The 15,435-nt window shown below is 40.7% G+C and overlaps 1 protein-coding gene across 1 annotated transcript; it reads left to right on the top strand.

Moving 5' to 3' along the window:
• The first annotated feature begins 3,316 nt into the window (after positions 1 to 3,316).
• AMER2 (APC membrane recruitment protein 2) lies at positions 3,317 to 12,896 on the top strand. Its single transcript, XM_053662877.1, is given in 2 exon segments — positions 3,317 to 3,397; positions 3,400 to 12,896. Coding segments are annotated over 2 exon segments (2,100 nt in total). The 3' UTR covers positions 5,419 to 12,896.
• Positions 12,897 to 15,435: the final 2,539 nt, after the last annotated feature.

The following is a 15,435-nucleotide window of genomic DNA, read 5'->3' as shown; positions in this document are numbered from 1 at the left end:
GCTAGGATTTTCACACATGCATGTTGCTAATTAGAAATTAATTTCTCCTCTGAGTAAACACAACCCCAAAACAACTATTAACCTATAGTGAAGGTGATATTCAGGAAAAAACAGGAATCAAAATCTGCAAAAGAAAACAAAAACTTCAGTTTAGCTCAGCACTTACTGTGCTTAGACCTTGCTTGTTCACACCCTGCCCACCCTAGACCAGAGTCTTCTCCAGCAAGGAGGGTACATGAAAGCATTTTAGTACTGACCTCTGGACCAGGCTCCCTGCAAAGGACATCTACACGTTTCTGTCCTGGAACCTGAGCACTTCACCTTGTGGTCTCAGCTTGTATAAAGTACATGGCATTCCTTGGAGGGCATGGCTAGGCCTTGGGTATGTGAACAGAGTGGATCAGTGGGTGAGGGTCAAGGTTAACAAAGCTGGGGCTCTTTCTGATAGTCATAACAGGGACTCTAGGTTGGAGGACATTTGAGTGTCCTCACTGGCCTCACAGAACCTTCTAAAGCTTGCATTTCCATTTGGGCTGGGGTCCAGAGCAGGCTAACAGGTGTGGAAATAGGAGGTGTTGATCCAAATTCAAGTATCTTTTCCAAACTTCATTGATTAAGCATTAGCCCTTTAAAGACCTCAGGCAAATTTAAGGAAAGGCCAGCAGCATCCTTCATGGTGAAGCTGGGATATAGGGAGTCCCACAGCAGCAGCCTTCCCACAGATCCAAGGGCAATTCCTCACCCAGCCTTTTCCACATTATGTTCAGGATGGTTTTCTGCAGGTAGAAAATTCCACTCAGTAAGCTTAGGACAAAGGCAGGGGCCAAGCTGATTAGAAGACACCCTGAAAAAGGAATTGATGATGATAGGCTCTCAAATGATTTCTCCTATGTTTCTTTTGGGCAGTGGCAAGGGAGAGGAAAAGAATGAAAAATAAAACTGTGACCCAAAACAGGGAGTGCTTCTGGTAAAATTTTTCTTCACTGTCATGATCTGTTTTTAAGGGAAAAAACCATTTTGTGTAAATACAATCTGTTTTCCCATGCTTGACAGTGACGAGACACTTAAGGGCAGGTAAACCTTTGCATTCATTCCTAATAATGGCTTTTGATGTCAATCTGCCACCCAACAGTTTGATTGTCTGGTTCTTCTGGTAAGGTCTTTGTAAGCTGGCCTTACTGGCCTTACTCTGATAGTCTCTATAAAGAGGACCTTGGGTTGGAGGACATGGGAGGGTCCTCATAGACATCATAGCCTCTAAAACACCCTGCCCGGTGCCTTCAAGTCTTGATGGTTCCGGGGATCCTAACATTCTTCCACCTCAGGGCCAGTGTCTTGCTACTGACACAGGGACACCTTCCCCAGATTGAGGACTGCTTTGTCTGGATCTCTTTGTTTAAGTGTCTATGTCCCAGAAGAATGATATCCATCCCAAAGTCCTTGCCACATTTCTCCCAGGGAGCTTAAGGATTCTCATGTGAATGACCTGTCCTGCTAGATCAGAACTCCCAGCAGATAAGCAGATTCACCCCTATTCTTTGCTCTGGGCTGGAGAAGGGGAGATATTTATAGACTCCTGCATTTTTCCCAATCCCAGTCATAATCTCTTCCAGACTGACACAGTTATGTAGTAAGCAAGTAGCTAAGTAAATATATGGTGTTTATTTAAAAACTGAGAAAGATTTTTAACTGTCCTTAAAAGGTTGTGGAGAGATGACAAATGAGTTTCTCTTTATAGTAATTAACACCTGTTCTCTCCCCAAGGCAAGGAGGTCCCTGATGTATCATGGCAAATGGTCACCTGGAATTGGGAACAGCCTCTCTCTGTTGTCAGCCTTGCACCCTGTCTGGGAGAGGTGTAGGCTAAGAGTGGGAGAGAGCTGATGAAATTACAATGCTGGGAATAAAAACCTCTCCTGAATCTAAAATCTCTTAATTTCACAAAACAGTATTCTTTATAAAAAAAAAAAAAAAACAATGAGAAAAAGAAAGTGAGTCAGAGTTTGCTTTCTTTGCAAACTTTGCTTTCAGCCTAGGTGATAACCCCAGGCTGAAATCCAGACCAACCTTGTGCCACGCAAGGGCCGCAAGGACAGTGATTAGGGTTTCTTGGTACAATTCAAGTCGCACACAAAAGGTGAAGCTCAAGATGATTCAGGAAAAGATTGATATCTGTATATATGTAATATTACATAGTATTAAATAGCATCTAATAAATAGCAAGATACATTATTACACATTTAAAAATAATATTCAGCAGATAGATTATATATATGTACATGCTTCTCCATATTTCTATTTTTGCTAATAAACCATCAGCCAGGATTATGAATCAGATGTCAAGGTTAAAAATTAGCAGTTACCTTCTAAGCCAAAGCACAGAAGATATACCTAGATTGGGCCGTTCCCTAGGATAAGCTTTTTCTTCTCCTAGATTGAGTAGCTGCAGAGACTCCTGGACACTAGGGACCCTGCCAGGTTTCCCCCTGCTCCACAGGGTAAAAAGGCAGTGGAACAGACCTGGGGGCTATTGAAGCGGGGGTGGCAGTGGCAAGAATGGAAGAGTGGAAGATAGACTCTGTATTCCCAGGAGCACCTCTAGAGTGGACCTGAGAGTCTATCTTCAGCTCATTCCATTGTGACCAAATGCAGTGACTTCTATGACCTCAACCTCAGGAACTAGTCTAGGATAAAAGCCGTGGTTGTCCCATAGGACCAGTCAACTTCCTTCCACGGAACTGTTGCACTTTTCTTGCTGAGAGTTGCTAATGGGTATGTGATGGCTGTGTTTTTGTAGCAAGGATCGTAACAGACCACTATAATGACCACTATAATCAACTGGAAATTGTGCTCAGCACAGGATAAGACACAGATGTAAAGAGATATGCTCCATGTCTGCTGGGGTCGGTAACCAAATGTTAAAGACACAAATGAAGGGCTTGGAAAAGGCATGAAGATTCACGAAATCCAAGATGGGTGATAAGAAGAGTAAGCATTTTGTGTTGGTTGGATTTTTTTATTTTTGTCTATTTGGGGGGCATTTTGTCAAAAAGCAAATCTAGAGGCAGGAACTGAAGGTGGGTAAGATTGGATGGAATGTGAATTCCGTAATTACGACTCTAAATTCTGCAATGAGCTCGAGGATCTGTTGCCTGCTCTTGCCACAACAAAACACCACACAGCGCAAAGCCAAATCGGGTGGATCCGAAGTGGGTTAGGGTGTTATATAAGCCGTTGGCAGGCGGGGAGATTTTTTTTTTTCTTCTGTGTGTTACAGCAGCACCAGCAGACTGGTTCAGGTTGATCTACAATGCGGATGACAGAGGCCTGGAGCGAGCCCATAGCTGACGAAAGCAGATTAGCCCGCTTGGTTTCCATGGAGACGAGCGGCGCGCAGGCAGCTGCAGCGCTGGACTGTCAGTGCGTGCAGCGACAGCAGCGGTGTCGCGGGGGGTCTGCAGGAGGCTGAAGGAGGCGGGTGCTCGGACCCTTGCTGCAGACATGGACTTGCCTTGCGATTGTGCTGCCGGAACTCCGGCCGCCGATCAGCCGTCAGGGAAGATTAACAAAGCTGCTTTCAAATTATTCAAGAAAAGAAAATCGGGTAGCAACATACCCAGCATATTTGGGGTCAGAAACAAAGGGGATGGGAAAGGCTTGGGTCCTCCGGGCATGGTGAGGAGCAGGACCCACGATGGACTAGCTGAGGTGGTGGTGCTGGAGAACGGCAGAAAGGAGGAGCCACGCAGCAGGGGCGATGGTGCCGGTGCGGGCGGCGACCGCAGCGGGGGTCAGGAGAACCCTGGTCCGCCTAGAGCTGCCGGGTCCGGCGTGGGTTTGCCAGCCAGCAGCTCGGTAGCTAAATCACACAGCTTCTTCTCCCTTTTGAAAAAGAATGGGAGGTCCGAAAATAGCAAAGGGGACCCGGCAGATGTAGGCAAGGCTGGCGGCAAACAAAAGAGGGGCCTACGAGGGCTCTTCAGCAGTGTGCGCTGGCACAGGAAGGACAAACGCTGCAAGGAGGGGGAACGCGAGGTGCGCGCTGGGGGCCCGGGCGGCCTCGCCCTGCCGGGGTCGCTCACGGCCAGCCTGGAGTGCGTCAGGGAGGCAGCGCCCCAACCTGCGTGCGCACAGGAGAACCTCAGCAAGGACACACCGCCAGATTCAGCAGGTGAGCGTGGAGCGGGAGAGCCGGGGCTGGCCTCCACCGATCGTGCTGAAGTGCCCCACTGCCGAAAGGCCGAGAGCCCCGGGGTCCCTGACGCCACTACCGCCCAGGGAGAGGACGCCGTGGGGCATCAGCACGCCGAGGATCCCCGGGCACACCGTGAGCTGGGCGTTGGGGAGGTCCAGACTGCCGAGGATGCTTCCAGGACAGGTGACGTTCTGATAAAGACTATCCCCCCTGACGACTCCGACTGTGGCAGCGTCCTGGCGTCTGCCGTCCCTGACCCATCCTCTGTTGATCCACCCTCAGACCCATCGGCTGATCGTATTTGTTTGATGTTTTCTGACGTGACTTCACTGAAAAGCTTTGACTCTCTTACAGGCTGTGGAGATATTATTGCAGACCAAGAGGAAGAGGCAGGTCCCAGCTGTGACAAGCATGCCCCGGGGCCAGGCAAGCCAGCTGCCTCTAAAAAGAACGACAGCGTGGTGGCCTACCAAGGAGGAGGGGAGGAGATGGCCAGTCCCGATGATATGGACGACACCTATCTCCAGGAATTCTGGGACATGCTCTCCCAGACTGAGGACAAAGGACAAGGGCCCCAAGAGGGACCAGTTAAGGCAGCGGCCACACTGGACGCCAAGGTAGTACCCGAGACCTCCAAGGACACCAGGTGTGCAGAAGTGGCCAAGGATGTGTCTTTGGTCAAATGCAGGAGGCTCAACCGGATTCCCATCGAGTCCCATCTCAAGGAAGAGCCTAAGCACCTGCAGAAGGAACAGCATGAAGGTGTCCCGAACAGTGATGAGGGCTACTGGGATTCCACCACTCCGGGCCCAGAGGATGACAGCACGAGCAGTGGGAAAAAGGCCTGCATCCCCAGGGACAGCTACAGCGGTGATGTGCTCTATGATCTCTACGCAGATCCCGGCAGAAGCCCAGCAGTACCCCCTGCCAACGAGGAGACGTCTTACGTGTCCCGGTTAAAACCCGTGTCTCCGGTCACCATCACCTGCCCACTGCGAACACCAGGCAGTTTGCCGAAGGACTCTAAAATCCCCATCAGCGTCAAGCACCTCGCAAATCTTCCATCCAGCCTTCCGGTGGTGCATCAGCAACCAGCCAGGAGTGAAGTGCCCAGAACAAAAATCCCAGTGTCCAAAGTGCTGGTCCGCAGGGTCAGCAACCGAGGCTTGGCTGGGACCACCATCAGGGCAGCTGCATGCCACCATAGTGCCAAAAAGTTGTGAGGTTCCCAAGACCGATGTGGATGGACCACATGTCAAGGAATATAATCTTCCTTGGAACCATTAAAATAAGTTTTGCTTTTTCTAAGGAAAGGCTTTTAGGACTGTCTCTACTGCAGACCCTGAACGGAGGAGGTCTTTTTCTCCCTCTGGGGGAGGGGTGGGGGTGGGCAGGAGACGCTAGAGAGGGGATGCCACACTGCACACGGGCTTCTCTTCCCAAGATAAGTCCCTGGGAATTATTTTCAAGCACTTTTTTCTTTTTTAAACCTTTTAAAAACTATTTTTCTGTTTTTTCTTTAATGTACTGAATATTTGGAAGTCACCTTTACTTGCCTTTGCAGAAAATAGGGCTTAACCAAACCTAAGTAAGCATCACACCATGTTTGGCCATGGTGTGATGGGTCCAGAAGGCCTGGACCAGCCACTGCAAGAACCAGAGGAGTCCTCCTCTTCCATGACCCTCCCTCCCTCCCTCTCTCCCTCCCTCCCTCCCTCCCTTCCTTCTTCCTTCTTTTCCTTTCCAGGTAAAAAAAGACCCTTTGCTGTAGCAGTGTGAGGAAAACACCTAGGAAGCTGAAAAACCCAGGTATTTACTTGATGGGCAAAGGGCATCAATGATTGGCAGAATTTTTTTCTGTTTTCAGTTGCTAGGTATGCAAATAGGTAAATATCTACCACTGGAACAAGAAAGGAAAATTTTGGTTTGGTTGGTTTAGGTAATTTGTGTTTGTGGAGAAAAAAAAGCTCAGCAGAGCAGGTTTTTCCTTTTTAAATTTTTTATTTTTAAAATTTTCCACCCTATGCAGAAATCAAGATTGGGGAAAGATTTCATTAAATGCCATCAGACCAAGTATTTTAATGTTCATAAATTATCACCTTTTCATGTAAAGATAGTGCATATTTTACAGTTTATCCTGCTGTTAATGTTTTATAATCTGTCCATAACCTCAAGTTTAAAATCTGGTTTTATAGCTAGATATGATAACTATCCCCAAACCATTGCTATTCTTTTGTGTGCTGTCACCTGGAGCAATTCTTATATTATTTTTGTCTTATATGGGTTCTCTGGCTCTCAATGCAGAAAAACAAACAGACAAGACAAACACACAAACAAACCCACAACAATTATTGTGTTGGTATTTCAGAGCCATGGTTTTGCCTTGTCCTGGATAAGAATCTAATGTGTTTCTTACCCCAAACCTTGGTTTTTCAGAGATTTTACCTTTGTTGTAAAAAACTTTGGATTCAACCATCCCTCAACATGGGGACTTCAAAATGAGGAAAACATAACATATAACAATAGAAAAATATAGTTTTTAATATCATTTGATGTCTGCTTTATGACTTATGATTGAGATAGGTATGTTCAGAATAAAACACTGGCAAGGATATATATCATAAACTATGCCAAGATTTTTTGAATAGTGGCTTACTTTGTGTACATTCTCTATTATTTGAGAGGAAATATTTATTTCAGAAAGTGTTCCTATACACCTAGGTAGTTTGGATGATAAACTAAAGCAGTTCCTAGAATGCTATTAGGATCTAATTCTATAATATTGTCTGAAATGCACTCCGGTGCATTTCATCAAAAGACCAGTTTCCACTAGGAGGTGATTCATGGCATCAGGAATGACATTAACACTTCTACATAACTAATTTTCCAGAGAGATTGCCTAAGTAATCAACTGATATTACATGTTTTTTAAGTTTGTTTTATATTTTATAAAGGAAAGAATAAGGCAAGTTAAGCATATGAGAAACCACTTGAATAATATGAAGGAAGTAACAAAATAAACAGATATCAAAGGAAAACAAATCTGAGCCCACAACACAAAGCAGGTTGTTTGTCATTTTAAATCTGCAACAATTGAATTAGAAAAGGTGATGGAGTTTTGCCAAATTTCTTTATTAGTTACATTACCAGCTTATTGCATTGTCAGGACCTTAATGTTATTTCAGAGTAATGTTTTAATGTTTAAATTTCTTGTGTCCATAATTGAGATACTCAGAAATAGCCTTTAGAACTCTGAGTATACCACTAGGAATTCATAGAACAATTTACACTCACACCAGCACATGCACTTAGCTGTGCACACCTAGCAGACAAAGGCATCTGCTGTAAAGTTGGTAGTCTTTGAAATTATTTCTGTCTTGAGAAAGGGTCAGATATTTGTTTAAATTTGATTTAATATGAATAGTACTATTTAGACTCAAAAATAAGTTCATTTTCCCCTAGTGAATGAAAACATAAAGTGTGTTCCTAGCTGTAAAGTGAAACACCATTATTTTCTTGTGCATTCCCTTGCAAGGATTATATTTTCCTCAGTATGGATTCATGACAAAGTTATGATTGTTCATTTGCTCAGTTGTACAGGAAAGTTAAGAGTGCCTGAAGTACTGATGAGAATATTGTAATAGTAAAGGCATTCTATTTGTTTTGTAAGCACAGAAACAAACTATTTTTGCTTTCACAGATTTGAGACTTATTTCTGCATTTACACAGCTATTCCATGTCTCCTTTATATAAGTAAAGGAAGATGGCAGCAAAGTTTACTTTAATTTCCCCTTGCTTGTTTGTTAACTATTTATACAAGATTTAAAATAGTTTCTTCCTCTTCTTTTTATACATTTTTCATGTTTTTTATTATATATCTTTAAGAATTCTACCTACACCAGTCAAATAAAGGATTCAGGCAGTGAATTAAATGCCTTCCATCACTTGATGGGAAATCAGGACCAATGCAGGAAGAGGGGGTCTTAACCTTTTCCAACCATAGACAAGGGATCATAGCTGGTTTTCTGTGCCAAGGGCTACTTTCTCTCATTCATGTTCACTGAAAGTATTTTTTTAATTTTAATAAATTTCCATTCCAATTATTATTAATGTGTTGTCTAATTTGGCCATGTTTCCCAATCTTTTTAAAGAAAAGGGTTGGATATGGGCTGATGACAGATTTCCTGTGTATGAGTCTGAGATACTTGGTTAGTTAAGTCCCTTCAGTCAAAGAGCTGACCAAATTAGAAAAGAAAAATCAAATCAGTTGTTGGCCCTAAATTTATCAATTTAATAGCTCTGCACAAAGACAGCCTGATGTTAATATCTACATTATACAGACAGTGTTACTTGAACCACTCTGCTTGATGCTAATGGTGATTAATGCTTTTATTCTCTCATCAGCACCAATAGGGGAAAATTTTACTACAGCATTTTGAATAATCACAAGAGGAAATAGATCTTTATTATTTCACCTAATAACAACAACACAATGTAGGACTTTAAGGATTTCTTTCAGATACATTTTCCACAAATTACTGCCTACTTAAATGCAAAGTGTTTAACATCTATGAAGGTGATGACTTGCTGAGTTTAAAGGGTTTAGTCATCAATTTTGGAAATATTAAAAATAATTTTTCAAGTATTTGCATTTAAAAAAATTCAAGTAAACCCTTTCCCTACACAGTTATCAAGGTAAAAGGCTATATTGGATATGAAAAGTTCTCTGAATTTTCTAAGATTTTTCATTATTGGTAGCTTAGATTAATTTTCAGAGAATTTTTACCTCTAACTTTGCCAAGAGGAGTTGAGTGATGGAGCTCTCTGTCCTCTCCCTGTTTCCATCGTTTTTGTCTCATGCCCTCTGATAGCAGTAATGGGACCCTTCTCATGAGTTAGTTCTTTTGACATTTGCATAGCGGAACTCATTTCCTGTGCTTAGTCATTCTAGATTTTTCTCCTAAATGATGATTATCTGGACTTGACCCTCTGTGCCTGGCTGCTACTGAGACATGTTCTAGTACATTCACATATACTTCGCTCCCCTTATCATTGTTAGAAAATTAATTTGGAAATTTTATACTCTTAAAAATAAGGGGGGAAAAGGATCACAGTCACCTCCTATCACCACTGAGGCTAGCCAATTAAAAGTTCCTGGATGGAATGAGAGGAGACACGAAAATGCCTCTTGGCCTCTTTCCCTTCCCTTCTCCAGGACAGTTCTTAGAAATGTTCAACTCACTACATAAAAAAATTTATAAAACAGTTAGAAATCAAAGGGCTAGTATGGCAGACTGGTATCTAATTATAGCCTGTGTGGGCAATGCAAGAAGCAAGCATTTCCTTCATTTAAGAAAAAGCTACTGTAACATTGTCAGGTGATGTGCAAGTGTGGTCCCTCCTCAGGGCAGTCACTGGTTCTGCGGCCCCTTCCCACTCTGAAGATTTTCTGATGGCTGCCAGGGGTGCTTCTCAAAGCATTTTCACTGTGATGATGGTCTAAAGGAGACAGTTTGTTGCAACAATAACCACTTGTATGGAATATTACCTCTTTTCAGATCATGTTTTTAAGGAGTGACTTAGAATGATAGTTTTATGATTAGGGAGAGTTCCTTCTCAAGCTGAAAAGACTAAAATAATCACAAGGCCTCCAGAACCCAAATTGGGCACATTTTATGTTGGATGTTTAATTCAATGTAACACATATTCACAGGGCATATACTATAAAATACTGTAGCTAATACTTAATAAAAATCCATTCAATTTGGAGCTCACACTTAGCTATACTATAATTGGACTTAATATTCATTAAAACACCTTTATTTTATTTTACCTAGCTTTTTAAAAAATTTTGTTGCTTATAGTTTGTGGGGCAGAACAGAATGGATGAGCTTGAACAAATTCCTTTAAAAATAAGAAGAGTAGCTGTAACAATGATTAAGAGTTGTGGAGTACTCACTGAGTGCAGTAACTGCTAGGGGCTTTACAAGCCATTCTTTTTTTAAATTTTACTTGTTTATCGTTAGAAGAGAAGGGAAGGAGAAAGGGAGAGAAATATCAATGTATGGTTGCCTCTCATGCATCCCTGACTGGGAACTGGCCTGCAAGCCAGGCATGTGCCCTGACTGGGAATCGAACCAGCCACCCTTTGCTTCACAGGCCCGTGCTCAATCCACTGAGCTACACCAGCCAGAGCCTACTATGAAATCTTTAATTCATCCTTTTTGTTTGTTTCTATTCCATTCTATCACCCCTCCCCCAATTTCTTCTAGTTTTTGGAACAGGGATATAAATTCTTCCTGTGAGTAACTTATGATAATACAAGAGCTAATAACTGCTTCAAGTGATAACCAGCTCATTTTCCTTAGGAAAAAAACTGGCCCATGTCATGAAGCTGGAAATTGTTTTTGTGTCTAAGGTGATGGTGGTCACACCACTGACAGGGAAACCTGCCCCATTGTAGAATTAATAGGCAGACAATCTGCCTTCCTTTGACACATCCTCTCCTTCTGGGGAGTATCATCAAAAGTATGGACAGAGATCTCTTCTGTTGTCATGGTGACACTTCTTCCCTGATAGGATATCAGTCATTTCAAGCATGTTTCACTTGTTCTGAGTTTTCTCTGTTGTGTGTTTAGATAATAACTAGTTAAGGAACTCCTTGACACAATTCTGAACTTCAGAGATAAGCTCCTGGCTCTTTCTAAAGTAGTACCTCCTACCTTTTGTCTATAGCCATTGAATCCTAGCCTATATTTTTTCATTAATTGATTCATTCATCTAATATCTATTGAATATTTATTGTCTGTCACTGTGAATTTGAGCATTTTATATTAAATTAAAATTACTTAGCACATACTGTGTGTTCACCCTGTGCTGGGATGGTGCTCTGTACTTTTCTTCCCGTTGTGATTGCCACTGTTCACAAGAAAAAGGCAAGGTAAAGAAAATCATGCTCACAAAGGTGAAATATCTTGTTCAAGTCACCCATTTAATAAATAGTGGACAGAACGTGAACCAGAAATCTAACTCTATAGCTCATGCTTTAATTATGTCTTTTTTAGCCATATGATTAAATTTTTGTATAATTTATTTTAAGTAAGAAACTGAGCAGAGTTCTGAACTGCAAGAGCCAAGCCAGATATTTACCATGTTGATACCATTAAAATGATGACTAGTTTAGCTAAAAGTGAACTTGTTAAAAAAATTACTTCATGGCTTTATACGTGTAAGTCTAAAAGGGAAATTTCAGAGTCTCAGGTTTATCCTCACCTGGGCCAGTCCACACCATGGATCATATTCACCAATTAGAGTTACATACTAGCAGATCTATTATTACATACAGATTTTATAACCTAATGGCTACTTTGTCAATAATAGAACCAAAAGCAATTTCAGTAGTGAATCCAGTAGGTAGCAACCTGAGTTTCCTTCCACTGTGATTCTATTAAGATGCCACTCTTGGTACTTAGGAAAAATTTGTTTAAAATTGCATTGTAATGACAGTTAATGAGGCTATTTTCCTAATATATGGGCTAGCTACACTTGATTAAAAATATCAGACCTCATTTTAATTAGATGTAGTAGAAGATTTCAATAACAGGTGGTCATTCTATTGAGTTAAAAATTTTCAGTAATTGGGTAGACTTTCTGCTTTATGGGAGAAGATAACAGTAACAAGATAGAACTTAGATTACTGGTTGTTGGGTACATATTAAACTTTCTCAGATACATACCTGGGTCATTTAATAAACTAAGGAATTGTAAAAATATCTGGTCAAATTGCAAAGGGGCACAATAGATACACAGTAAATACTTCTTAACATGTCATGAAATGGGCCTAGGTAGCCTAAAGGAATTAATGAGTCTACTAAAATACCTACATTATAACCATTTATTCCCCATTACACAGTTATTTCTAAATACAAGAGGAGAAACTTTAACAAATATATAACATTTGTATTGCTCCCAGGGTTAATCTAACTAAACATGGGTGATTTGATTTATAGTAGTATTTTTATAAAGAATATCAGGGGAAATGGTTTTAATGTCATGGGCAAAGTAAATTCCTGTCATTTTTACTTGATCCCAGGTGTCTATCAGGCTCATTGCTAACTTCAGGTTTTGTCCAAGTTGTTTATATGAAATATCTCAGTGTAATATGGGGAATTGCAGGTTATTTGAAAATATTGACAAAGAAAACACAAATGAGAAACTCCATTTTTATAATTAGTTTTCCCAAAAGTCAGGCATGTCTTTGAGAACAAGCTTTTGGCTATATTATTTTTGTGCACAGGAGGAAAAATTATTAGTAGGATTATAGATATTATTTTTATAATAGAATGTTAAATTCCCCCAAAACATCAAAAATTGTCTCCTAAAACTATGCTATGTTTTTAAAACTTGTTTTAAAAAAGATTCTAAATAGCAATAGGGTCTTTTCTCCTTCTCCAGTCCAATGATTTAATGGGATAGATGAACCAATGTTTATATTTTTAAACCTGTAAATATTTTATTTTCAGTATTTTGTATATTTGTTAATATAATTCCATTTTGTGCATATGTATCATTGTGCATGTTTCTGGGTTTGATAGTCACTCTTTTAAGGAATGTAAGAAGCTTGGACTAACAGCGTTTTTCTTGTCTCATTCAAACATCCTAAAATGAAAATATGACAGTGCCATTTTACCCATTGTGTTTAATTCAGGCAATAAATTTTGTTGCTTCTTTACATTCAAAGTGAATCTATTGGTTGTTATTTTTCCAGAATGAATTTTATTTACAGCCTTTTCAATTTTTAGAATTTATACCAATGATGGTGGTGACAACGATTTGGGGGGTGTGTGTGTGTGTGATTGGTGAAAAGACTGATGAGAGGCTCGTATTTCTTCCCACACTTGAAAAAAGTGAAAAATTATTGTTTGGTTTGGGCAGTTGCCTTTTGAAAAGTCTATTCATTATTCTGACTTGGATCTGAGCTCTGAGTCTTTACTCAGAAAAGTCTCCATTTATGATCATATTACATGAGGCCATCTGATCTTCCCATGACTGTTAGGAAGCAGCCTAAGAGTTGGAGTCTTTCTAAAGGTTGTTTTCTGTTTCTTATTTGGTTTTATTTGGGAGGGGTATGCTTTTATTTCATATGTATAATACTTCAAAATCTATAGTGTTTTGAAACTCTGTGAAGAATAATGAATTAGTGCCATTTTATGTTTGAAAAATCAGAACTGAAGACGACATAAATTCTTTTGAAGTATACCTCCTTTAAAATAGGCTTGTTCATACTGCAGTTGCTTACACAGCTCTTAAATACCAAGAAAATTCATATTTATCTATAGGACATGATCAGGATAAACATCTGAAGGGAGATCTGATTGGCACAGTAAATAAGTACAGTAAATGTGCATTAGTAGAACCACAGTGAAATAGGAAATCCACAAAACCTCTCCTACCTTTCTGCTACCTTCCCCCAGCCCCTTTGTCTTCCCTCTTTTTCTAGAACTAACATGGGAGACACCTCAAAATAACTGAACCCAATTTCCCTTTAATGAAGTAATAAGGAAACTGAAGCTTAAATATGCTGGGAAACTTACCCTAAAGTCTTTGAAGTAGTAAGGTGTGGCAAAAAGAGACAAAGTTTGAGAGCCAAACAGAATTGAGTTTGAATGCCAGTTTGGACACTCATGGCTCTGTGAATCCAGGCAATTTCCGAGTTCTGTGAGCCACAGTTTCCCTGCTCTATAAAATGAGGATGAGATTTAATGCATAGGGTAGTTGTGCCATTATTAACTTTCAGTGTGTTTTTCGTATATGTTCATTTAGCTGCTTTTGTTTTTAAAAAGGCACTTGTACAAATAGACAAGGGGAAGTTAAGAATAGTATAGGAAATGCAGAAGCCAAAGAACTTATATGTTTGACCCATGGACATAAACTAAGGTGGGGGACAGTTGGTGGGAGAGGGGGTGCAGGGCAGAGGGGGAAAGGGGGGGAAATGGGATAAATGTAATAGCATAAAAATAAAATATATTTTAAAGGCACTTTTATTTAATTTTTTTATATTTTTTATTTTATTGATTATGCCATTACATTTGTTCTACTTCTCCCCTTCATTCCCCTCCACCCTGTACACTCCTCCCCCACCATTCCCCCCCTTTAGTTCATGAACACGTGTCTCAAATTCTTTAGATTCTACATTTCCCCTACTATTCTTACCCTCCTCCCTATCTATTTTCTATCTACTGTCTATGCTACTTATTTTCTGTACCTTCTCCCCCCTTCTCCTTCTCCCACTCCCCTGTTGCTAACCCTCCATGTGATCTTCATTTATATGGTTCCACTCCCAATCTAGCTGTCCTCTTAATTTGCTTTTGTTTTAGGGGTGGTTGTTAATAACTGTGAGTTTGCTGTCCTTTCACAGTTCATATTTTTTATCTACTTTTTCTTAGGTAAGTCCCTTTAACATTTCATATAATAAGGTCTTGGTGATGATGAACTCCTTGAATTTGATCTTATCTGAGAAGCACTTTAACTGTCCTTCCATTTTAAGTGAAAGCTTTGCTGGATAGAGCAATCTTCGAAGTAGGTCTTTGGTTTTCATGACTTGGAATACTTCTTTCCAGCCCCTTCTTGCCTATAAGGTCTCTTTTGAGAAATCAGCTGACAGTCTGATGGGAACTCCTTTGTAGGTGACTGTCCCCTTATCTCTTGCTGCTTCTAGGATTCTCTCCTTCATTTGAATCTTGGCTAATATAATGATGATGTGTCTTGGTGTGTTCCTTCTTGGGTCCAACTTCTTTGGGACTCTGAGCTTCCTGGACTTTCTGGAGATCTATTTCCTTTGCCAGAATGGGGTAGTTCTCTTTTATTATTTGTTCAAATAAGTTTTCCACTGGTGGCTGTTCCTCTTCCCCTTCTGGTACCCCTATAATTTGGATGTTGTAGCATTTAAAGATGTCCTGGAGCTTCTCCTCATTTTTTTGAATTCTTGTTTCTTCATATTTTTCTGTTTGGTCATTTTTTCCTTCCTTCTGGTCTGCTCCCTTGATTTGAGTCCCAGTTTCCTTTCCATCACTATTGGTTTCCTGTGCATTTCCCTTCATTTCAATTAGTTTAGCCGTCACATGTTCCTCTAATTTATGACTAAAATCAACCAGTTCTGTGAGCACCCTGATCACCAGTGTTTTGAACTGTGCATCTGAAAGTTTGGCTATTTCTTCATTGCTTAGATTTATTGGCTCTGG

This window comes from Artibeus jamaicensis, unplaced genomic scaffold (assembly GCF_021234435.1).
Source record: "Artibeus jamaicensis isolate MK-2021 breed Jamaican fruit bat unplaced genomic scaffold, CSHL_Jam_final contig_1028, whole genome shotgun sequence".
NCBI lineage: Eukaryota > Metazoa > Chordata > Mammalia > Chiroptera > Phyllostomidae > Artibeus > Artibeus jamaicensis.
Note: the sequence above shows the minus strand (reverse complement) of the source record. Positions and strands in the feature narration are given on the sequence as shown.